This window comes from Myotis nattereri (genome assembly GCF_964212035.1).
Source record: "Myotis nattereri genome assembly, chromosome: 3".
NCBI lineage: Eukaryota > Metazoa > Chordata > Mammalia > Chiroptera > Vespertilionidae > Myotis > Myotis nattereri.
Window position 1 is genome coordinate 193,685,789 of NC_138077.1, and position 26,658 is coordinate 193,712,446.

Sequence of the window (26,658 nt, forward strand, 5' to 3'; positions counted from 1 at the left end):
GGAGTCCTCCGTCACTGAAGCAAGCAAGTCTCATGTTCGCTTCAAGCTGCCTGGCTGCCGGCCGCGATCTTGGCTGGCAGTTAATTTGCATATCGCCCTGATTAGCCAATGGGAAGGGTAGTGGAGGTACGGCTAATTAACATGTTTCTCTTTTATTAGATAGGATATATAGATGGCCAGTGCACGTGATGGCAGCTCCTGCATTGTGTGTGCCTCCTGGTGGTCAGTGCGCATCATAGCTACCAGTCAGACAGACGGACACTTATCCTTTTATATATATAGATTATATAAACTAGTGAGCCTCATTATAGTATTTTTTAAGAGCTAAATTTAGACTTTAAAAAATAAAAATTTTATAACAAAGATTATAAAAAGTTTTTTTGTTGTTTTTTTTTTTAAATATATTTTATTGATTTTTTACAGAGAGGAAGGGAGAAGGAGAGGGATAGAGAGTTAGAAATATCGATGAGAGAGAAACATCGATTCAGCTGCTTCCTGCACACTCCCTACTGGGGATGTGCCCGCAACCAAGGTACATGCCCTTGACCAGAATCGAACCTGGGACCCTTCAGTCCGCAGGCCGACGCTCTATCCACTAAGCCAAACCGGTCAGGGCTATAAAAATTTTTTTAAAGTAAACAAAACAAAGCAAAAAACCTCAATTATAAAAACAAAATTAAAAAATCCCTGCTGAAAAAAATGTAAAATATAAGATATGGTTGACTTTAAGAAACACACACACACACACACACACACACACACACACACGCACCCTCCACGAGGTTGTAAAACAACGTAAGGAAGTTCCTGATCCTGGTAATACAGAGTTTTGTAAACTACTGGAATTAATCAAGACTTATAGAATAAAGGAACAAAAAGAAAAGTTAATCTACTGCTTACTCTTCGTCTGGGCTGGGGGAAGCCATCTCTGTGTCGTCGTCTTGTTCGGGAACGTGCCTGGATTCCCTGCCCTTTATTCAATGGGTCAAAGGATTCTATAAGAATCAGCAGAAGCATAATGTAAGATAAATTAACTCAGAGACTTAAAGACTAAGAAAGAAAATAGCAGATAATAATCACTATATTCATTATTTTATTTGTGATAACATAAAAATTTGACATATATACTTAAGAGAAATAAAGGATATTGCATTTAAATTAGGAGTTCATAAACAACCAAGAAAACTACCTTTATGGTTACTGTGGGAAAGCTTAAAAACACACACAAATTAACTTCTTGTAAGAACAACATGGTACAAATTAACACCTTCAAAGGCAATGACCACCTGTGCACTAGATTATTATCACACATAATTGCTTCATAATGTCAATTTGGTGTTGTACCAATCTTCTAAAATAAAAGACTTTCAGTGGAAAAGTTACATTGCACAAACCTGATGGAAAGTCTGCTTCCAGATCCTGTTCAGTTTCCCCTTTTGAGAACTGCTTTAATTCTGAATCAGCCTCTTGCACGGCATTTGACTTTAAGGCATAATGATTCAACTCTTCCTCCCAGCTATGTGGAGTAGATACTGCCTCTGATTCCAGGTCACCACTGTATGTGCTTCCTTGGTCTGAGATAGACAGAAAGCACAGCTTCAAAATAAGATAGACTGTTAACATAGCCAGAAACCTTCCTGAAACCCCTAAATACCAAAAACAGATATGGTCGAGGAACAATTACCCAGGTACATTTAACAATGAAGTAACTTATTTACCAGTCTCACAGAACTGGATTCATATTCTTGGTATACAGTTTAAAGGTTTATCTCAATCCTTAAAATCAATATTTGAGGGGGAAAAAGAAAAAAATATTTGAGGTAGCTTTTATTATTCTCATTATAAATTAGCACACAATCATAAACACCCAGTACCCCTAAAATAGCAAAAATTTCAAATATTTAATCCGAGGATGCTAATATCTTATGGGTTTGTATTATTAACAGGACAGTACATGATTCTAAGATCCAAAATATATTTACAATTACAAACCTTTTTCAAATATCTTAGTGTCTAGAAAGAGTTCTTGTTCAGAAGTTTGGGATCCTAAAGAAAAAGAAAAGCACATAATAAATAATTTATACATACACACAAAGCAAACTGCATCAAAATAAATGACGGTACTACATACATGAATCACAAAGAGAGTTCTAAGGAAATAGCCTTCACATGCAGAAAGAATATTTCATTAATAAAAGTAGGCATGCATAGTAAATGAAGTTAAATTATGACTTATAACAGCAGTTAAACTTTTAGGTAGCAGTATGAAAGAAGTCATGACAAGAGACACCTTTATTTTGCATTTTGCTCTCGTGTGCTACCTGAAATTCTTCCCCACCACGACACACACAACATATTCACAGATTTGACAAATCTGTTTAAATTCCTTTCTACCTCTAAAATATAATATGCTATAACACTGCATTGGAAAACCAATAGAATTAGAACATAAAGTTACATGAGCAGCCTACACATGGAACTAAACAGAACACAGTTCTATCAATTATAAACTACTTTAAAAGTAAGAAGTTAGCCCTGGCCAGTGTGGTTCAGTTGGTTGAATATCATCTCATGCACCAAAAGGTTGGTAGTTTGATTCCAAGTCAGAGCACATGCCCAGGTTTCAGGCTTGATCCCCGGTAGGGGAGTACAGGAGGCAGCCAATCAATATTTCTCTTTCACATTGATCTTTCTTTCTCTTCCTCTCCCTTCCTCTCTAAAATCAATAAAAACATATTTTTAAAAAAATAAAAGAAGCTTAAGGATTCAAAGTAGTAAAAACTATTTTTTTAAAGACCCAGGAAAATTACTTCTTTCCCTGAAATCAAAGATAAGTTATCCAGATCCCTTCAGATGAAATTCATTTTTCCCTCCTTTATGTTTTTAAACTATTTTATTTTACTTACACTATAGTGATTACAACTATCTGTCTTGAAGCTTAGTTTTGAAAGTTCTTCTGTCTCACTCCAATTGTAGGCTAAGGCAAAGTCACTACATTTGTACAGAGGAAGCACTCGATAAATGTTAACTGTTAACATGAATGTAGAAGCCAATTTAAATTGAGGTTTACCATCAGGTATTGCTTGAACTTCAAAAGTAAATATAATATCAGAAAGTTACAAGATAAGCATAGGGACAATATTCTCAGACATTAAAATTCATATATAAATGGGTCAGAATTATGAGACCATACACTAAAGAACAAAATGAGACCAGAAACACTGGAATTAACAAATATGCTTTTTACTCATCACTCAGAACATATATGCCTTAAAAACTTACTGGCAACACAACAGAAAACTTAACAGTTTTTCAAATACTACAGTGTTCAAAAAATTATCTAGCACTTCTTACGTAAAATCAAATCCCAGTTAGCTTTGTAAAAACTGTCACTGAAAAAAAAAACTTGTCAGAAAAGAATGATTTTTTGGCTCATCAGTGATATATTAAAAGGCCTTTGTGAAAATTCACTGATGTATTTCAACTATCTTATATACCATTTTAGCTCTCTCTTATCGTTATACTAATGGCTGGTGCACAGATTCGTGCACATTGAAAGGAAATTAATTAGAAGAAATATTTTAATATCTTAATAAATATTTTAATAAATAAGTACTTGTCGATGACTGTTCTTTGGACATTTTCTGCCGACGACGCTGGCTTCTTTCAGCTTCAGCAGTACGTTGTGCCAATAGTTGTTCTTCAGACATATTCTGTCGATGACGTCGCTTTCTTTCAGCATCAGGGATACGCTGTGCCAATTGTTGTTCTTCAGACATATTCTGTCGACGACGCCGGCTTCTTTCAGCTTCAGAGGTACGTTGTGGCAATAGTTGGTCTTCAGACATATACTGTTGACGATGCCGTTTTCTTTCGGCTTCAGAATGTCAACAAAAACAACCAAATTTATGATCGACAATGACAGATCAAAACACACGTGTGCGATTGGTGCCAGCGAGAGCTTTATATGTATCGTGCATGTGTGAGTTAGCTTAGCCTGTTATATCTAAACTAGAGGCCCAGTGCACAGATTCGTGCACTGGTGGGGTACTTCAGCCTGGCCTGTGGGGATCAGGCAGAAACCAGCTCTCCGACACCCCCTGGGGGATCCCAGATTGCGAGAGGGCGCAGGCCAGCCCGAGTGACCCCACTGGTGCACAATAGGGGCAGGGGAGAGACCATGGGAGGTTGTCCGGCTGGGAGGAATCATGGGAGGGCTCCAGGGAGTGTCCAGCCCATCTCACCCAGTCCTGAATGGCTGGACCCCAGCAGTAGGCTAAGCTACTAGTTGAAGGTTAATGTGCATCATAGAAATGGGTCAAACGGTCGGAGAGACAATTAGCATATTAGGTTTTATATATTAAAGGCTAATATGCTAAGTGTCCATCCAGGTAATGTCATTTAGCAATGCCCGACTTCCTCTCCCTAGCAATGACTAGCCTCCTTGCAGTTTCTTCAGCACAAGAACCCGACTTGCTTTATAGCCAGGTGCAAACATTTCACACTTTAACCTAATGTCTGTGAAGCGTTTTCACGTGCCTCATCAAATCTGATCCTCACAGAAGTCCCTGGAGTAGGTAGATAGGAGACTCAGTGGAATCCCATTTTCTTTTCATTAGCTGGAAAACAGAGATTTAGAAACTTGACCCAACTGAAAAGAAGTGAGAAATGCCGGACCTTGAAAATAACTTCAGGTTTTCTCCCTGCATTGTCAAACACTGCTGCAGTTAAACATTTTACCCTTTGTTCTCCCTGCGTGAACTACAATAATAATCTCCTTCATGTTGATATTTACTGCTATGTTGCTGACAACTACCTGAAAGAGAAGTTGGGGTGCTTCACTGGGCTGGAAAAAGTTTAGCTAAATCAGAAAGAAGGTCTAATTAAGGAAGTTTATTCTATATCTATAAAAGGCTAAGTTTACTTGTGCATGCGCGATACATATAAAGCTCTTGCTGGTGGCAATCGCACATGTGTGTTTTGATCTTGTTATTGTCGATCGTGAACTTGGTTGACATTTCTATTATAAAGGGTAAATAGAGATATTAAAATAGTTCTTCTAATTAATTTCCTTCCAATGTGCATTAATCCGTGCACAGGCCACTAGTATATAGATAAAATTGTTATTATTGTAGATTACGCAGATCTACAATAGAGGGCAAAATATTTAACTATAGCAGTGTTTGACTATATTCTGTGCAGTGAGAAAACCTGAAGTCAGTTTCAAGTTCTACCATTTCTTACTTCTTCTCAGTCAGGTCAAGTTTCTAAGCTTTCTAAATCTCCGTTTTCTGGCTAATGAAAAGAAACTAGGATTCTACTGAGTCTCCTATCTACCTACTCCAGGACTTCTGTGAGGATCAGATGAGATGAGGCACGGGAAAACGCTTCACAGACATTTGGTTAGTGTGAAATGTTTGCACCTGGCTATAAAGCAAGTCGTGTTCCTGGGCTGAAGAAACTACAAAGAGGCTAGTCATCGCTAGGGAAAGGAAGCCGGGCGTTGCTACGTGACGTCATTACCCAACGTCTACAGCGACCGTTTCTGGGCTGGGCTGAGCTGGACTGTGAGCCGCATTTTACAACATGGGGTCTTGGCAGCGTTGGCTGCAATTCCATGGGGTGTCACTCCAGAGTGGTGGCAGAGCCTGTGTCCCACTTGGGGAAAGCAGAGTGTTGGTTTGTCGGTACCAGGTCCGTGGTGCCGTTTATTTTTTTTTTTAATATATTTTTATTGATTTCAGAGAGGAAAGGAGAGGAAGAGAGAGATAGAAACATCAATGATGAGAGGGAATCATTAATTAGATGCCTCCTGCACATTGCACCAAGCCCGCAACCAAGGCATGTGCTCTTGACTGGAATCGAACCTGGGACTCTTCAGTCCATAGGCTGATGCTCTATCCACTGAGACAAACCGGCTAGGGAGCAGTTTATTTTTAATTGGCCAGTGCACATCATGGCAGCTCCTGCGTTGATCGTCTGCCCCTTATTTTTAAGTGGTCAGTGCGCGTCATAGCTACTGGTTGGAGGGAAGAATGGACACTTAGCCTTTTTTATATATAGATCACTTCTTATATCCAAAACCCAGTAGCTGCTAATTAAGGCTAAAAACCTTTCAGGAGTTTATATTACTGAGTTCTGGTTAATATCACATATCATTTGCTTTGGAGTCAGATCTGGATTCAACTTTTGTTTCATTTACTTCCTGACTGTGTAACCTAGGCAAGTAAAATATCCTATTTTCAACTGAGGAATCTGAAGTAAACAGTAACTCCCCAATAGGGTTGTTTTGACATTAAAAGGGGTGACGTACATAGTGAATGTGGGACAATGCCTAGACTATGGTAAGCATATAAATGTTAACTATTGTTACCATTATTCTACACCCAGAATGAGATTTATCAATCAATTACTTGAGCCAATAGTTTTCCATTCTGCTACTAACATGCTAGTTATTACACAACTAGAGGCCTGGTGCACGAATTCCTGAACAGGTAGGGTCCGGCTGGCTGCCCTGGCCTTGATTGAGGTGGGCCGCGGGGGAGGGACGGGAGAAGGGAGAGGGGACACAGGAGGTAAGCCACCAGCCTTACTCTCATCGGGCCGGTTGGCCAGTCAGAGTGCATGTCATAGGGACCGGTGATTCCAGTCGCTTGGCTTTTATACACATAGGTAGGAATTCTTATCTGAGGACCACGATTTCAATACAGGGATAAAATCAGAAAATGATCATGAAACTCAGATTTATGGTTTTCTGGAATCATTAACACTAAAAACTGCATTGAATATCAGCACTTAGTTTCCTTCCTTAAAAAGTGAGAACTTTCAGAGATATCAAAAAGGTTAACAAACCCACAGACTTGGTATTTAACACAATAAAGCATTTAGAAACACCTTGACTGCCGCAACTCTAAAATTACTTGTTACAGGAAAATGTGTAGGGGTATTTTTTTCTTTCTTTACTTTAAAATTATACCAACCTCCCTGAGATAGAGTCTTCTTCTCTTCATCTTCTACAATCATTTCTGCCATCTCAAGGAGATCGGCTTCAAATGGATGTGAAGGAAGCTTTTCATTAAGGTCTTCAATACTCTCAGTGGCTTTATCTTCATTATCCGTCGAGGATGGAATAAGCATAGGGACAGGCATCTAAAAGACCAAGGATGGACTGAAGAGTTTCTTGAGCAACAGGTTCATCATCAAAGGTATTATTTATGAGATCATATAAGTATTAAAATAATAAACAAATTCAAGATATTTTTCTATTGCTGATAATTAAAGTACTATTGCTGGAGTTTTTCTTTATAAGAATACAGCCATTTAAATCAAAATTTAGTAAGAGCTTTTCTGCAAACTCAACAAAATGTGTGTCTGAATACACCAAATGGATAATTATCTAACACACCTTTGTTTTGCTTTTGATTATATTTCTTGCTTAATATTCTCACACAACTGTTTCCCTTAAAAATTCAATACTGAGGAAAACTACATTTCTAATAACAAAATCAATACCTTTTTCTTTAATAAAAAGTAAGAATCATATGAATCACATTCATCTTTTCAACCTTTCTAGAATCTAGTGTTCTGACACACACAAAATTTCTGATCTTTTTCTGAGATTTATGGCTTTGTGGAATCATTAACACTAAAAACTGCATTAAATATCAGTATTTAGTTGTATGAAACAATATAAAAAAGCTACCTTATAGCCTTCTCTGGCACAGTAAGGTACAAATAGAAGCAGTCCTTTATATACTCCACATTAAATAATGCAGTCATACAATAATAGCTAACCAGAGTCAGGTGTGTTTTACCAACAAGTGAAAAGTTTTTTATGGAATTGTTAAAATTTTATTAGAGGAAAATGTGTACTAACTTAATCGTAGCATCTATATGATTACTCACTGGAACTGGAATTCCAAATGGGACTGGTGCATACTGAGTATACAGATGAAGAGGTATGGGCACAAACACTGGTACAGGAACTGGCACCATAATGACTTGGGATGGGCTTAGCGTGTTTTCTGATGAAAAAAAGCACAAACACAAAAAGGGTTAGAAACAACATTTTAATAAATATTCAATAAATATTTTTTAAAAATATATAGAGATTTATAGTTCAAGAGAAATATAATCTGTAATACTAAGAGTTCATAAAAAGGAGAAATGCCCTAGCTGGTTTGGCTCAATGGATAAAGTGTTGACATGCAGACTGAAACGTCTCAGGTTCAGTTCCAGTCAAGGGCACATGCCCAGATTGTGGGCTCGATACCCAGTGTGGAGAGTGCAGGTGAAGCATAGTAACCTCAATCTTGGGTAGAAATTGCTATTTATATTTTAACCCAGCTATTCTGGCTTCTGTAAACATTTGCTTGCTTAAATAACAGGGTAGTTACCTCAGTTTCCAGATTGAGACCTGGAAACTCACATAAATCACCCAATTATGTTGCCAGCCCATATCACAAAGGTTATTCTTCTGTGCCTGAGGACCAAAACCACAAGACTGCTTCCCGTTGACTCAGTGGCTCCAGGAATTGGGACTGTAGATGACCTTTAGAGATTATTAACTTTGCTCAATTCTGCTTCTGTACAATGTGCTTTCGCAAGATAGCTCCACATTCCAACATCTAGCAGGATGTGGCTTTTGTCTTTATAAGCTTGCTACTGTAGTCACTCAGGGCTGCAAGATTTGGAGAGCTAATGCCCCCTCGTAGCCACTGGCTTTTGAATAAATGACTCCTTAATTCAACTTCTTGATTGGGGTGTCCTTTGTGTGATTCACGGGGTACATTACAACATAGGAGGCAGCCGATAAAGAATCACTCTCATTATTGATATTTCTATCTTTCTCCCTCTCCCTCTCTGAAATCAATAAAAATATATTCTAAAAACAAAAAGGAGAAATAACTAAAGTAGCAAAGAAAAGTTTGAGTATAGCACTAACAAAAAAGTGAGCAATACAATGATTATCAATGATACAAAGATAAAATTAATGAAAGATATAATGTGGCTGAATAAAGGGAAGGATGGGAACAGTGATCACAGATGAGGGGTATGAAAAGCTGTTAACATGAGTAAGTAGATTATGTTAAAAAGCAGACTGAATAAGTAGAATGACCATTTTTGTGAAATCATTTCTAGTAGTAGTGGGGAGCAATTACAGATCCTTTAATACAAAGTAATGTGATGAAAATAGCATTAAAGAGATTAATTTGGCTGCCAGCAATGCACAGAATAAAATTACATAAAGTGTAAATGTAGGAGACAATTACAATATGTAGAGCTAACATGATGAAGGCCTGAATTAGGGTGAAAATACCACCTACAAAAAACATATATATCTATATCTATATCTATATCTATACTTATACTTATAGATCTAGTATACTTATCTATACTTATCTATACTTATACTTTAGATATAGATATAGATATATGACTAGAGGTCCTGTGCACCTTTTGTGCATGGGTAGGTCCCTAGGCCTGGTGGGTGATCAGGGCCAATCAGGGCCTTCCAGCTGCTGGCCAGGGCCTTTCTTCCAGCTGCCGGCTGCCAACTGGGGCCTTCCTTCGTTCCGCGCCACCCCCTCATGGTCAGTGTATGTCATAGTGAGCGATCAAACTCCCCGTCTCCTGAACTCTTGTGGGGACACTTTGTATGTTAGCCTTTTATATGTATACATATGCTAAAGTATTACAAAGATGAAACAGACCTTGGAAACTAACTTAAATATGAGCAGGGAAAAGTGGAAAGGATGGAGGATTCATTCAATTATTTGATAAGTATTTAAAGAGTCCTTTCTTTGTGCCAGAAAAATATTCTAGATAACTATAAAATCATTAATGTAGGAGAAAAATCATGCTATTCACAAAAAGTGAAAAGCTGACAATTCAACTAGGGTTAGAAGTAGAAAATAATACAGGATCAGCTTTATCATGGTGCAGTGGATGTAAAAAGAGTTACCAGAATAATGTAAAAAAAAAAAAAAGTTATCAGAATAGAGATGTCTGATAACCAAGGTACATAATACAAAATATGTATCCTATATAATAAAGAGGTAATATGCAAATTAACCCTCACACCCTCACAAGATGGCTGCCTACGACCAGGCCGGCAGGGGGTTTAGTGAGGGACGACCAAGCAACTGAACAGCAGGCTGTGTGGGGCGACCAGGCCCGCGGGGGGTTAGTGAGGGACAACCAAGCAACTGAACAGCAGGCTGTGTGGGGCGACCAGGCCAGCGGGGGGTTAGTGAGGGACAACCAAGCAACTGAACAGCAGGCTGTGTGGGGCGACCAGGCCAGCAGGGGGTTAGTGAGGGACAACCAAGCAACTGAACAGTAGGCTGCATGGGGCAACCAGGCCGGGGGGTGGGGGCTGTGAGGGGTGACCAGGTTGGCAGGGGGGGGGGGCAGTTGGGGGCAACCAGGCAGGTGAGCGATTAGGAGCCAGCGGTCCATGATTGTGAGAGGGATGTCTGACGGCCTAAACCAGTCAGACATCCACCAAGGGGTCCCGGATTGGAGAGGGTGCAGGCTGGGCTGAGGGGGACCCACTCCCCATGCACAAATTTCGTGCATAGGGCCTCTAGTTGATATAAAATATAAGACTAAGTCACTTACAGCCTGCTATGCAATGTGGTCCATGGACCAGTAGCACTGACTTTATATAGGAGCTTGTGAGAAATGTAAAGCCTTAGGACCCACTGAATCAGAATCTACATACGATCCCAAAGTAATTCATATGCATATTAATGTTTGAGAAACACTGGCCTACATGATAATCTTCCAGATCTAGGAATATAGGATTCCTTTCCAGTTTAAAAATTCTGGGGCTTTCATTTGGCAACAGGAGGAGCGCCACAGACCCATTCCCTAGTGAAACAAGCAAAACTGGTGAAAACTGCTGAAAACAACCATTTACATTATTTGGAAACTGTCCTTAGGGCATACAGCAAATGGAGAAATATTTATTCAGGAAAATCTACTGAAATTCAGTAAGAACAGTTGACCCACCACCTGCTTCATATTCCCATTCAACGGACTGAAGCAGCATTCTGGGTGGATATAATCAGAAGAATGGCTTCTCTTCAGGCAGCTCCTAATCAAGGATTACTCACCAGGAGGAGCAGGCCACCATTACTTCTCATCTCTTGCAACTACAAGTTCAAGAGGTTAATTTCCTTCCACCACCCAACTCCCACTCACAAGATAGAAGCCCTACTACAGGAATGGCAGGCTAAGAATAGTGGGGTCCAATCATCCTCACTCCAGATGACTTATAGGGCAAAGATTCCATGCTGGGACAAGCAAGCTGAGAAGATCAGAGGCTAGAAGCAGCTCAGAGATTATGCTTGGGGAGGGGGTGCAGGGGGAAGAAAGGTAGTTCATAAGGAAAGAAGCCCTGAAGTTCTCCTCAAAGAAATTGGTGTTATTTGAAAAAGAGTATGAAAAAAGGTCAAGCCTAAGGGGAAAACAATAGTTACTCTTAATTAAGATCCTATCTATATAATTCCAAAGTCTATACTTACTCCATGATATTAAGGAAATTAAATGAAATGTTCACAGTATGGTATAATCCAGGGGTGGGCAAACTTTTTGACTCGAGGGCCACAATGGGTTCTTAAACTGGACCCGAGGGCCGGAACAAAAGCATGGATGGAGTGTTTGTGTGAACTAATATAAATTCAAAGTAAACATCATTACATAAAAGGGTACGGTCTTTTTTTTTTTTTTAGTTTTACTCATTTCAAACGGGCCGGATCCGGCCCACGGGCCGTAGTTTGCCCACGGCTGGTATAATCAATTAACTACTTTCTCTCTGTCATAACTTGTTAAGTCTCAGATGGTGAAAATACCTAATTCACAAGGATGCTGTAAGAATTAAATTGAACAATGTATATTAGCAACTAAATATATTACCTAGGAAATAGCAGGCACTCAATTAATAGAGGCAGACCCCACATTCCTTTCCCTTAAAAAAATTAAATGAAGAAAGTATAAGAAATATACCTGTCTGGCATTCTTTGTTTTGGGTATGTGGTTTGCATGAGGTGGCTTTAGTTTGTGTGATGGGTTTGCACAATAAAGCTTTATTCTTCAAAAGTCTTGGAGGCTGGGAAGGTGGCAGTTTCAGGGCATCTGTTTGTGTACTTGCCTAGTTAAAAACATAATCAAAAGAAATAAAAAATTAATCAAAGAAACTAAAGACGTTTTCAAAAGCTTACCTTTAATTACAAAACAAGATTATCATTTCTAAAGGAGTATTATATTAGAATTACATGGAAAACACAACACACATTCTTGAAATAGCAATATAGCAATATTTTAATAACTACATATTGATTCTAAATATATCTATTTACCAATTCTGTTTACCAAGAAAAATGCTATTTCTATTATTGTAAGCCATTGTTAATTAAGCACAAAGCTGGTAGAGTTTAAAATGAGAACTATTTTTCTTGACTAAATCTTAGAAGCCTTAGTTTCAAGATAACTAGGAATAACAGAATCACTTATGATCACTTCAGAGACTTGAAAATAAGATGATACCAATGGTATCCCAGAGACCAGGAAAACACTTAAGAAATGCCACTGTTTCAGTATAAGATTTTCTCATTATTTATTTTTTTCTTATTTTAAGAGAAAAGCAAAAAATATTGAGTTAAAAAAAAAAGTAATGCTTGTTTACCACATACTCTACACTGGGTAGAAAACAAAACTACATTTTATAGACATCTTATTTACAATCTGACTACATTACCAATGCTCCCAAAACCTTTTATGCCTAACTTCTATATAACTAACTTTAAGTCTGTAGAACAATAATAAAAAACTTCAGTAATTACAAAGATAGCAAACATAAAAAGAAATTAAAGTGTATAAAATACATAAGTAAACAAAAATCCTATTCCTGAACAAATGTTAAATGAGCTCACAAAATTTATTTTATATAATAAATAAATAATAATAAAGGGCAAAGTAGTTTAGACATATTTATCCAACATCAAAATGGAAAATAAATACAGTGGCAATACCAATAAAAATAAAACTTACATCCCCAATGATTTTCGCTGTTACTGTTGGAACTGCACCTGATATAAATTAAAATATATATTTAGGATCTTACACAATTAAACATTAACATTAAAAGCTGATTATCAGACAACTAGAGGCCCAATGCATGAAATTTGTGCACTGGTAGGGTCCCTAGCAGCTGCCAGCTGCCAGCCAGGGCCTCCCACCCTTTCCCCAGCTGGCCCTGTCCCCTGGTCAAACCCTTGGGCATAATTTGCATACTACGCTTATATTATATAGGATAAACACAAAGTCTCTCATAATAAAAATATGCACTACCTTAGTTTAATTCATGGAAAGACTGGCATCTGAAGTATATGAGAAAAAAATATCTGCAAATCATGAAAACACTAATGCCTACCAGCCCACAGTGAGCCACCATTCCTAATATGAATACATCCAACATCCAATATAATAAAAGGCTAATATGCAAATTGTCCCCTAGACTGGGTGTTCAACCAGAGGGCAGGGCCAGCCTGCCAACTGCCGGCGGCCACTCCCCCACGTTGGCCCCATTCCCGATCAGCCCCCCAAACCCCAATCAGGGCTGGCCGGCCAGACCCCAGCCATGCAGGAATTCGTGCACTGAGCCTCTAGTATGATAATGACCACTGATGGCAAAAAGATAGAGAACCACTATATTCACCTCAGAAAGGCTAGATCAGTGGTCAGCAAACTGCGGCTCGCAAGCCACATGCGGCTCTTTGGCCCCTTGAGTGTGGCCACGAAGTTTCAGTGTGGCACTGTTCGTGAGCGCCCACACGTGGTATTTTGTGGAAGAGCCACACTCAAGGGGCCACAGTTTGCCGGCCACTGGGCTAGATAAATGCTTTCAAATTAGGTCATACCTTGTAAAACGCTGTTAGAATTGACTGTGGGCTGAGCAGCAGGAGCACTTGCTAATGACACTACATTAGCTATAACTGGAGTTGAGTCTTTTCTTAACGATGGGGGCCCTGCTGAAGCAGCCGATACCATGGAAATACTTGCTGGTTAAAATAAAAACAATTTTAAAACTTAATGTAATTTATATGCACATACATAAAAACCAACATCTCAAGGAGGTAAAACAATGCTTTTAAGTTAGAGTAAATTCTATTGAAGCAGAGTCACCTCAGGACTAACAAGTTGTTTTTTAATTAGTGAAACTTAATATTCTGTGTACTTTATCTTGCATAACTACGCAGATGATACATTTAAGAGGCCATTTGATTTAGACTGTATCTTCTTTTTATAGTCTCAAATCCATTTTTAAGGAAGTCAAGGTGTACATACCCAATTATAATACATCAATTGCCATTCCTTCCCATGAAGTTCTTAAAAGTTTATTTGATTATGTTTAGAGAAAAGTAAAAAAATAAATAAATAAATCATTTTTACTGGGCTTTAATCTCAAGGGTTAAACAAAAAATTATCTAAATGTTAACATCATGTGAATAGAATGAAATTTATGTTTCATGAAATTACTGACAATTATTTAATGTTCCAATCTGTAGGCGTAGTTAGTCCCCTACACCAGTGAAAGACTGAAGTTTAATTTTACCTGCATTGTTTTGTGAAGGTGGGTCACACATACTTTGCTGATTACAGAACATCAAGATACAAAGCAGGTTACAGAAATGTTTCATTTCTCCCCGCCATTTCAAGGACTCGCTGAGTTTACCCTGTCGCTTACAACCATCACATTTGGCCATCTGAAAAAGAAACAAAAGATGGTAAGAGAGTAAGAAATAAATTAGCTGTGGTCTGACAGAATAAATGTAACAAGTGAGAAAAATAACTTAGAATTTAAAATGAAGTTTAATTATCCTGAAGTGGTAAATATTTATCTATCAATGATTTTATACTAAGTGTTAAAAAGTCGTATTATAGAGATGCAAATAAATTGTAATTAAAAAACATAGTGAAATAAGATCTATCTTCCTCAAAGACTTCAGAAAACAAAATCATTTTAGTTAAATGATAAATGAATAAAATTTTAATTTTAAGTATTTAATGTCTTAAGACTGTTTGTTAGGTCTTCTCCATGGAAATTACAAACAAAAGAAATATAACTTCAGTGACATTAAAGTCTTCCAAAATCTTAATTTAATGCTAAAGAACATAATACATTTAATCTTAAAAGTTTAAATACTTAAATTTTCCTTCATACTTGGTCAACAAATAAAATAAGGGAATAATGTATGCCCTAATTTGAAAAACCCATAAATGTGAATTATACTTACCTGGTAAAACAGAACTGTATATTTGGACATACATTCTTCACAACAGAACTCTTCCACTTTCCCCCCCAAATTACTCTGCACCAATTTGGGAGATGTCTGTAAACAATAACTGCATATTTTACAGTGATTTCCCCAGAGCTTGGCCAAGTCATGTTTATAAAGCAATTTGCAACCTATAAAAAAAATCAGGGAAGATGAAATTAAAATTAGGCAGAAATATTAAGTACCTCCATCTTTAATTTAAATGCCCCATAGTAAAGATACCACACCTGGGTCTTCACCAATTAAATAAAGAGATCAATATACAGGACCAATACTATCATTTAAAAAATATTATAGTGTCCGGCCGGTGTGGCTCAGTAGTTGAGCATTGACCTATGAATCAGGAGGTAACACACATCAATTCTTGATCAGGGCACATGTCTGGGTTGCAGGCTCAATCTTCAGTGTGAGGCGTGTAGGAGGTAGCTGATCAATGATTCATCATTGCTTTTTCTATCTCCCTCTCCCTATCCCTTCCTCTCTGAAATCAATAAAATAAAATAAAAACATTAAAAAATATATTATAGTGCATCTCATATAGTAAAAGTCAATTTTTTAAAATATTTTTTATTGGTACTAGAGAGAGGAAGGAAGAGGGAGAGAGAGAAACATCAATGAGAGAGACACATCAACACTGATTGGCTTTTTCCAGCACACTCCACAATGGGGATCAAGGGTGCCACCCAGGCACTTGCCCTGACCCGGAATCACAAAGGCAACCTCTTGGTGCACAGGTCGACAACCAGCCACTGAGCCACACAGGCTGAGCTAAACGTCAATTTGTTTAATGAAACTTTTGTTTTATTTGGATATGTGATATCACAGTGTAAAATGTATTTTTGTGTGTATGTATGTTGTGGTCAAAAGGTTTGGAATCCACTAATCTAGTAAGCTAATCCTGTACAGTTTTAGAATAACACAAAACATTCTAAACATTTAAGATAGTCATTTAAATAAAGAAGAAAGTCTATCTCATACTGATTTGCAAATTCAGATTATCTATGTTCATAAATATAATGGCTGTTTAGAACAATAAAGTATAACCTTAGGATGCTACCAAATTTAAGGAGTTCCCTTTAGAAGCACCTGAACTGAAAAAACCCTATCAACCTAATATCGATAAATGTTTATCACATTACCATCTTCTGCTATATACTTGGAGGATCATTTCCTTCATTTTAACATTTAAATGATATGAAGAATTTGATCAGAAAAATGTTGAAACAAGCATAAACGAAAGAAAAGGGTTTGGTGTTATACAAAGATAAAATAAACCCACATAGTAACAGCTAAAATCATCAACTACTGTTAAAAGAACCAACATGCATAGTAGGTAAGATAATTTTGTCTTTACCTTCACTACAGAATGACTTGTCAGCACCTGAGAATCTCACAGTCTCCTTTAAAATTTTCTCAATTTTACAATATTCACACATTGCCATTACATGATTTATTTTTTTATATTCATCAGAACAATTCTTGCCACAGAACTGAAACATTTTACCCTGCAAATAAATAATCATCAAGTACTAATTAAACGTTTATCTTACGGAAATCCTTATCCCTCTTATTTACAAAAAACAAATAGCACAATTTTGAGGAAAAAAAGCCAGAAACAATTTTACAGGTAGATCAGTTTATATTCAAAACCTTTATCATGATTCTACACTTTACCTTATAGTCAAGAAGTTCTGGTTTTGTGCCAAAAAGACGGGTGCAGTGCTGACACTTAAGTTTTACAACATTTCGTGCAAACCCAACATGCTGAGACTGGGCAGCAAGACGCTGGAGACCAGCTGCAGCAGAGCTATTGATGGAGGTGGGAGAAACAGCAGAGGTGTTGCCTCCTCCTGCTGACACTGTTGAACCTCTGGGGATGCTTACAATTACTTGGCCCTGAGACAAGGGCACTACTGAAGAATTCACTCCTGTTGGTTTGTTAAACAAATTCTGGAATAAAGAGAAAAAACAAAAGCAATATCATAGTTTGTTCAAACAAGGTAGTACTGACTGTCTAAGAATACCAAGCATAGTTCTAAGCACCTAAAATACATTTGACAATAGGCAAAAATTCCTGCCTGTGAGCAGCTTATACTTGAAAGGGGGGAGTGTCACTTATAAACAAAAATAAAATAAAATAATTCAAAAATAATATATTCCCAAAAGATAATCTAGGAGATAATAATACCATTAATTTTACAGAACGCAGTTAAATGACTTGCCTCCAAATACAGGATAGGAGGAACCAAAGAATGCAAGTTTAATAGGACTTAAATAGTCGAAATTTAGTCAATCCAGGCACTAGAAAACACCTAATAAGTTCACATTACTATATAGTTTTAGGCAACTCACTCACTGGAGAAGAGAAAGGTTCCTGAAGCCATACCTGGAAAGCTACCACACAACTGTAGCTGCAGAAGTTGCGTATACTTCCATCTGACATGGCTAGGTGATACTGAGGGATTGCTGAAGTCTTACAACTGTTACACTGAACTTGTACACCTTAGCAAATCAAAATAAAACTAATGAGTAATATATATATGTGTGTGTGTATATATATATGTGTGTATATATATATATAAATTTACAAAAATGTATGAGAAAATAAGTAAATATTGCATAAGATATAAAAATTCAAGAGCCAGGAACTGAAACTAAACTTAATCACAGCACATACAGATAAAAATTAACTTAACATAAAAAATATTTCTTTTAAAGTTGTCAGTCTATCCGGAAACTATAAGATAAACAAATCCTAAAATAAATCAGGTGTGGAAAAGAAAATACAATAAAGAAGCCACATGAAATTCTTTTGCTAAGGACAAATGCACTAATAAACAAGCCAATAAACAAACATAAAAAAAGCAATCAGGTAATAGGTGATATTTTATAACACAAATCTGAAATATTTTAAATTGGCCTTAAAAGACAACCAAATTTGAACAAAAACATGTACTATATAAACAAAGCAGTAACTATAGCTTTTCCAATGATTATATAAATATAGTTTACAAAACCAATATTACCTGCAGAAGTAACCATTTTAACTCTATAAGCAGATAAGCAATTAACAGAACAGAAAAGCTCTGTCTTTCCCAAGCTATTGGTATTTTCAATCATTTCTGCTGAGGATCTCAATGATTTGCAAAGCGAACATGGTGTAATTTTGGCTGATTTCTATTAAGAGAATAAAATAAAATTCATTTTACCCAATTACAAGTAAAAGCATAATTCTTTGAAATGTTTATACTTAACACTGTTAAAATATTTTAAATTAGTGGCTTTCAAACTTTTATAATTACAATCCTCAGTAAGAAATAAATTTTACATAGAGGCCCAGTACACACATATTTCTGAGGTTCTGTGTTTGCATTTTATAAAATGTGTCAGGTTCTATACTAGGTGCTATCTCATTCTTTCTTCGTATGTAACCTAAAAATATCTCAGTGACATAGGTATTTTACTACCCATTTACAAGACAAGAAAATGGATTCAAGCAGTTTAATTGCTTTTCCCAAAGTAAAACTCTATTTGAATATAATGTCTGGGAATCAAACTAAGACCTGCTTTACTTCTAAATCCAAGTTCTTTCTCTACACCACAGTATATATTAATATGTCAAAATTTTAACAGATACTGGCTAAATTATAATGAAATAATTTAGCCCTATAACCGATTTGGCTCAGTGGATAGAACATCGGCCTGCGAACAGAAAGGTCCCAGATTCGATTCTGATCAAGGGCATGTACCTTGGCAGCTAATCGATGTTTCTCTCTCATCGATGTTTCTAACTTTCTATCCCTCTCCCTCCTCTCTGTAAGAAATCAATGAAATACATTTTTTAAAAAAATTAAAAATAAAATAATTTAAAATTAAAATGTTTCAACCAATTGTTCCTTCTATTGTGGAACCAAAGAATCAAGCGTGCCACCCAGGCACTTGCCCTGACCAGCATCTTTCAATTGACTGAATCCAAGCAATTTTTTTTTAAATATATTTTATTGATTTTTTACAGAGAGGAAGGGAGAGAGATAGAGAGAAACATCAATGAGAGAGAAACATCGATCAGCTGCCTCCTGCACATCTCCTGGGGATGTGCCCGCAACCCAGGTACATGCCCTCAACCGGAATCGAACCTGGGACCCTTCAGTCCGCAAGCCGACGCTCTATCCACCGAGCCAAGCCGGTTTCGGCCCAAGCAACTTTTATTACTTGATACAGAAAAACATTTGAACAAAGATAAAACACATGAAAATACTGTTAGGGCTTTTTTCCCCCCATGAGAGCAAAAAACAAGATTTCCTAAAGGAAGCTAACCCCGCCCCACCCTCTTTTTTTTTAATCCTCACCCAAGGATACTTTTTCCATTCATTTTTAGAGAGAGTGGAAGGGAGAGAAGGAGATAAAGAGAAACACCGAACTGAGAGAGACACACCAATTGGTTACCTCCCACATGCCCCAGACAGGGCCAGGAGACTGCACCCGAGGTACATGCCCTTGACAGAATCAAACCTGGGACTCTTCAGTCCGCAGGCAACACTCTATCCACTGAACCAAACTAGCTAGGGCAGGAAGCTAACCCCTTTTAATATGTTTGTATATTAATCAGAAATAAATGGGAAAACTGTATAATGTTTAAAATTTCAGAATCATAAAGTTTTTGTTTTGTTTTATAAGAATACAGCTACTATTTTTTTATTAATATATTTTTTTATTGATTTCAGAGAGGAAGGAAGAGAGAGAGATAGAAACATCCATGATGAGAATCATTGATTGGCTGCCTCCTGCAAGTCTCCCACTGGGGATCAAGCTTACAACCTGGGGATGTGCCCGCAACCTTGACCAGAATATAACCTGGAAACTTTCAGTTCACAGGCCGACGCTCTACCCACTGAGCCAAACCGGCTAGGGCCATTATAAAGTTTTAAGAACAATTTAAGCCTAGTCAGTGTGGCTCAGTTGGTTAAGCCTTATCCCATGCACCAGGAGGTCGCCAGCTCGATTCCCACTCAGAGGCACATGCCCAGGTCATGGGCTCCAGCTCCGGTAGAGGCCTTGCAGGAAGCAGCAGATTTATATTTCTATCTCTCTCTCCCTCTCCCTTCCTCTCTCTAAAACCAATTTAAAAAAAAAAAAAAAAAAAAGGCCCCACCAGAGTGGCTCAGTGGTTAAGCATCCACCTATGAACCAGGAAGTCATGGTTTGATTCCCAGTAAGGGAACATGCCCGTGTTGCGGGCTCAATTCACTGTGTGGGGCATGCAGGAGGCAGCCAAACGGTAGTTCTCTCTCATCATTGATGTTTCTATCTCTCTCTTCCTCTCAGAAATCAAGAAAAAAGTAGATATAGATATAGATACAGATATAGATATAGATATAGATATAGATATAGATATAGATTAGATATATAGATTAGATATAGATATATAGATATATATTAAAAAACAATTTAAATAAAGTTCCCAACCAACATTATTAAATTTACAAATTTTAGTTGACTGTATAAAAATTCACTTTCCTAAGAAAACAAATGATCAGCAAATGCACTGAAACAGAAAGCCATTGTAAAATTTTAAATGTAAAAAGTTTGTACTATTCTTTTGTGCTTATAATTTTAAAATCTAATTTTTGATCAAAATTTAGTAACAAAATATAAATGGTGTACAAAATTGCATTAGACATTTGTCATACTAGAATTCATCCAATTCATTCTCTACAACCCTTAATTCACAAAATAATATATAACCCACATTTATTTTTTATTTCATGAAGAGAAGAAAAAACTCTTAATTAATGGTAAGTTCTTATTTTCTGAATTGCAATTTCAACCATAAGGATTTGAATTCAAGAATACATATGCAACTTGAACATTACCCTAGCAAGTAAAATGTGTGTGTGTTTGTGTGTGTGTATGTAAAACAAACTATATTTAAAAAAACAGAAGGCTAACACCAAATAGATGGTACATTATTTTTCTTCTTTGCACTCTTCTGCATTTTCGAAATATTCTTCAAAAACATGAATCATATGTGAAATAAAAGTCATACCTAAAAACATGTATTTCAAATGCATAAACAGAAATATATGCCACTTTTCTGACTGGCATGTTCAGTGGTTAGAGCACTGGCCTACACACCAAAGGGACTAGGATAAATTCCCAGTCAAGGAATTGTAGGTTTGATCCCTGCCTTAGTTCCCAAGTTGGGGTACATGTGGGAGGCAGCCAACTGATGTTTCTCTCTCACATTGAAGTTTTTCTTTCTTTCTCTCTCCTGCCTTCGACTCTAAAAAAAAAAAAAAAAAAATCAATGGAAAAGATACCCTTGGGTAAAGATTAACCAAAGAAAGAAATATATGCTACTTATAAAACTCTTGTTATAAAGTTTTTAACAGGCATTCATTTGACAACTACTACTTACATGTAAAAATACTAATTAAGGTAATAATATCTTAATATTTTTGTGACATTTTCATAAATAAATTCCACCAAAAAATTTAAATACCCCTAAAATAAACGAAATCATCAGGATTAAATATGGTCATGTACCTGCTTATATGCTGTAACACACGTTGAGCTACAAAACTTCTTAGACTGTCCCTCTATCTGAAGCATGTGGCATTGTCCAGAGCCACTGTAACAATAACCCCCACAGTTCTCACAACAGTTCATGGTGAGGTTATTAGCAGAGCGAAATTTAGAGAAGCAGGCATCACTGCAAAGTTTATGTACCACATTTTGGTAATTAACTTCATGTCGAATCTAGGAATTAAGAAATAACAAAATACAAACAATAAGCAGAGACTATCAAAACTTTTCTTTAAGCACAAGCATTAGACCCCTCACCCCAATAAAATAAAAAGATAACTTACAACAGCATTCTTCTGACACATGCTGCATTTGGTTGAAATGCTATTCGTATTTATGGTAACAACAGGTTTTCTTTTCAGTTCATATGTTGATAAACATGACTGGCTGCAAAAATCTTTACTACTGGTCGTATTTTCAAACTGGGCACTGATCACATCCTTTGGATTTAAAATGTCTCTAAAGATAAAATAAGCCACAGTATAATTAATTTTTTTCCTTTTTGTGAGCTAAATAAAATAAAAGAGGCAATTACAGTATAGGAAAAGGTAACTGATATTTAAATCAGAAAACCTGGGTTTTCTTGGATAAACTGATAAATTGCTTTGATTCTTAAGTTCTGTTCTATAAAATAGACCTAAGCCGGCCTTCATGGCTCAGTGGTTGAGCATCGACATATGAACCAGGTCACAGTTCGATTCCTGATCAGGGCACATGCCCAGTTGCAGACTCCATCCCCAGTAGGGGGTATACAGGAGGCAGCTGATCAATGAGTCTCTCTCATCATTGATGTTTCTCTCTCTCTCTCTCTCTCTCTCTCTCTCTCTCTCTCTCTCTCCCCCCCTTCTCCCTTTCTCTCTGAAATCAATAAAAATATATTTAAAATTAAAAAATAAAATAAAATGGACCTAATAGAGATTTACTCCATAGAAATGTTGAATTACTACTATACATTGTTTCCAGATTTTAAAAAATATATACATGAGTTATCATTCATTACCTCTAATCGGTAAAAATATAGATTTTTAATTTTCTTCTTTAGGCTCTTCTATATTTTCAAAATATTCTTTAAAAATATTAATACTTAAAATTTTATAAAGAACTATCTTTTAAAAGTAAGGACACCTTTCAACCTACAGTGTATATTCTAGCATGATTATATAGTACTGAACCATTCTATATCTAAATAATTTAATATGTAGGCATCACTTACAAAGGGAATAGAGATTAAAATCCTAGGGATTAAGGTTCCTCTATCTGTCGCTCTATCTGAAGCATCTACCACTCCACCCATCCTCCATAAAACAGTCTTCCTATATAATAAAGTGTAAAGCATTTTAAAAACAAATTTTTTAAAAAAAGAATGGTTGTTTATTGATTTTTTTAAAGAGAGAGGAAAGGAGAGGGAAAGAGAAACATGCATGTGAGAGCAACACATCCATTGGCTGCCTCCTGCATGCCCCCCACAAGTGATGGAGCCCATAACCCAAGCATGTGCCCTGACTGGGAATCAAATCAGCAACCCTTGGGTACATGAGATATTCCCAACAAACTGAGAAACACCAGCCAGGGCAAAAAATAAATTTTTTAAAATACCTTGATAAATTTTCTAAAGAGTATCTCTTTCCTATGAGTACACACCCACATAATAGTGAATAAGCTGTGTTCTATTAATTCCTGCATCTTTAATAGGTTATACTAATAAAGTACTTTTTAGAAAAGATTATAAATATCTCTGCGTCAATAAAAGATAACACTAAACATGAGAATCATGATAAAGAACACCTGATACCACACTACACTGCAATACACAACTTCATACCTCATCTTCTATAGTTAATAGCTCCAGACTACTCAGAATTTTTTTTTGCCTTTATAGTTGTTGCATTTTTAATTAAGTTTTACTGTATTTCATTTACAAGGGTATTTATTGAGCAGTTGTATTGAGCCAGGCATTAGCTAACTCCTATGTCAAGATACAGTGCAAGCATGCACTCAAGGAGCTCCTAGTATATTGGGACAAATAGACAAATGATATATCAAATAACATAAAAGAAGCATCCTTAAAATATAAAAGAGTAATGTAATACTTTTGAAAAAGATACATATAAAGTGCTATGTAGAAACAGAAATGAGGAACAATTATTTCAGACACTATGTGACATTAAAGGCTACCCACAAGAAGATGACATTTGAACTAGACCTTAATAAGAATTTTCTAAAAGTTAAGGAGATAAAGAATTGGGAAACAGTATGAATCAAGGTAATGGAAGTATAAAACATAACAAAAATGTAGGTATTTCTCACTGCTCTCAAGTATGCTTAGTGTCCAATTACATTATATCTTATTGTAGCAGAGTACATGTTATTCCAGAATAAGAAGCAATCTCATTCAGATAGTAAAAATTCAGAAATGGTACAGAGAACCCTGAAACAGTTATTTTCTTGAGTGTTACTATATAAAGAAATCTAATTTTTCTAATAGTACTAACAAAATTATACTAAAAATTACCTCTTTTATGTAGGATTTGAAATACATACATATATATTTTTTTTAAGAAGTTTTTACTGATTTTAGAAAGACAGAGGAAGGGAGAAGAATGGGGAGATAGAAACATCAATGAGAGAGAAACATTGATCAGCGGCCTCCTGCATGCCCCCTACGGGGATCAAGTCCCAAACCCCCGGGCATGTGCCCTGACTGGGAACTGAGCCTATGACCTCTTGGTTCATGGGTGGACACTCAATCACTGAGCACACTGGCTGGGCAGAAATATACTTTTTAAAAACAAATCATTAGGTACCTATGACTAAGGAATCTAAAAATTAAATGATGATTAGCCAAAATATATTCAGTTTTAGTTAATCCAAGATACTAAAAGATATCCTATACAATAAAGAGATGATATGCAAATTGACCATCACTCCAACACACAAGATGGCCACCCCCATGTGGTCAAAGATGGCCACCACAAGATGAACTGCAGGGGAGGGCAGTTGTGGGCGATCGGACAGCAGGGGAGGGCAGTTGGGAGGGGCCTGGCCTGCAAGGGAAGGCAGTTGGGGTCAACCAGGCCAGCAGGGGAGGGCAGTTGGGGCGGGGGGGGGGGACCAGCCCTGCAGGAGAGGGCAGTTAGGGGCAACCAGGCCAGCAAGGGAGGGTAATTAAGGGCAACCAGGCCGGCAGGGGAGGGCAATTAGGGGCAATCAGGTCAGCAGGGGAGTGGTTAGGGGGTGATCAGGCCGGCAGGCAGAAGCAGTTAGGGGCAATCAGTCAGGCAGGCAGGCGAGCAGTTGGGAGCAAGCAGTCCTGGATTGTGAGAGGGATGTCCCAGATTAGAGAGGGTGCAGGTGGGCTGAGGGACAGACAGACACACACACACAGACACACACACATACACACACACACACACGAATTTGAATTTCGTGCACCAGGCCTGTAGTGGTAAATAAAAGATTAAGAAAAATAAAACTGTTATTCCAAACTAATGAGTTTCTTTCAACCTAAATGCTGCTGCTATAAAAGCAGCAGTAATTATCAGAAAGAAAATCTTTTCTAGCTCCACCTATTCAAACTAAATTGAAATCCTTCTTATAGGGATTGACTTACAAATTAAACTTGTTTAACTATATCGATTATTGGAGAAAGGGAGGATAGTGCATGTGCCAAAATTAACCAGTTATGTGCCACTGAACAAATCTTTAAACTTCTTTGAATATAATTTCCTTTTAAGGTACAATCCAATTCAATAATTTGATAATCAGATTGCCAGATTATCCCAGACTTGTAATGACTGTGTTAATAATGGGAAAAAGGTAAAGTGGTGAAAAGGAGATGAAAAAGTAGTAGTTCAGGAATGGAAATTATATACAAAGAAAACCAAGACTGATCAGGGGCTGGGGACTGAGCCTTAGAAAGGGGTAGTCTGTAAAATGAGGAGGGGGGAAAATAAGAAAGAAAATGAAGAAGAAAGGGCTGAGGTGATAAGTAGGTAAGAAAACCTGAAAGAGGCAAATGAAAAAGAACAAGGAATAAATAAATAAAAAGCGTAACAGAGTAAGTGAATGAAGTCGGTAGAACAATTAAGAGTCAAGGAATGAGCCCTGGTCAGGTGGCTCAACTGGTTTGGGCGTCATCCTGTACACCAAAAGGTGGTGGACTGAACTCCAAATCAGGGCACATGCCTAGGTTGCAGGTTTGATCCCAGGTCAAGGTGTGTCCAGGCAGCAACCAAAAGATGTTTTCTCTCCCACATCAATGATTCTCTTTTTCTTTCTTTCTTTCTCTCTTTTTCTCTCTTTCTCTCTCTCTCTCTCCCTCCTTTCTCCCCTCCCTCCCTCCTTTCCTCCCTCTCTCCCACTCTTCCTCCTCTCTTTAAAAATCAATAAACATATCCTTAGGTGATGATTTAAAGAAAAAAAAAGTCAATGAATGACAGGTTGAAAAAAAGAGAAAATGTATGGATAAGACTAAACAGCAATAAAAAATGTAATGTTAGCCCTAGTTGGTTTGGCTCAGATCGTCAGCCTGTGGACTGAAGGGTCCCAGGTTCTATTCCAGTCAAGGGCACTTGCCCGGATTGTGGGCTCGATCCCCAGTAGGGGGCGTGCAGGAGGCAGCCAATCAATGATTCTCTTTCATCATTAATGTTTCTATCTCTCTCTCCTTCTCCCTCTCTGAATCAATAAAAATATATATATAAAAAATGCAATCTTAAAGAATAATTAC

The 26,658-nt window shown here is 37.1% G+C and overlaps 1 protein-coding gene across 4 annotated transcripts in view; it reads right to left on the reverse strand.

The window, feature by feature from the left end:
- Window positions 1–26,658, reverse strand: part of ZMYM4 (zinc finger MYM-type containing 4) — a 124,563-nt gene that overhangs the window by 19,100 nt on the left and 78,805 nt on the right. For 2 of the 4 annotated variants that reach the window (XM_081086307.1, XM_081086306.1), the window contains exons 8-24: window positions 22,214–22,388; window positions 21,891–22,103; window positions 18,371–18,521; window positions 17,731–17,846; window positions 17,019–17,294; window positions 16,699–16,849; window positions 15,303–15,475; window positions 14,621–14,771; window positions 13,926–14,066; window positions 13,057–13,094; window positions 12,013–12,157; window positions 7,906–8,024; window positions 6,981–7,149; window positions 3,617–3,877; window positions 1,993–2,046; window positions 1,395–1,574; window positions 901–995 (exon numbers count right to left, since the gene is read on the reverse strand). In XM_081086307.1, the coding sequence (XP_080942433.1) occupies window positions 901–995; window positions 1,395–1,574; window positions 1,993–2,046; window positions 3,617–3,877; window positions 6,981–7,149; window positions 7,906–8,024; window positions 12,013–12,157; window positions 13,057–13,094; window positions 13,926–14,066; window positions 14,621–14,771; window positions 15,303–15,475; window positions 16,699–16,849; window positions 17,019–17,294; window positions 17,731–17,846; window positions 18,371–18,521; window positions 21,891–22,103; window positions 22,214–22,388 (2,608 nt within the window). The remainder of the gene's footprint in view (window positions 1–900; window positions 996–1,394; window positions 1,575–1,992; window positions 2,047–3,616; window positions 3,878–6,980; window positions 7,150–7,905; window positions 8,025–12,012; window positions 12,158–13,056; window positions 13,095–13,925; window positions 14,067–14,620; window positions 14,772–15,302; window positions 15,476–16,698; window positions 16,850–17,018; window positions 17,295–17,730; window positions 17,847–18,370; window positions 18,522–21,890; window positions 22,104–22,213; window positions 22,389–26,658) is intronic. The other 2 variants (XM_081086309.1, XM_081086308.1) reach the window with 1 other exon arrangement.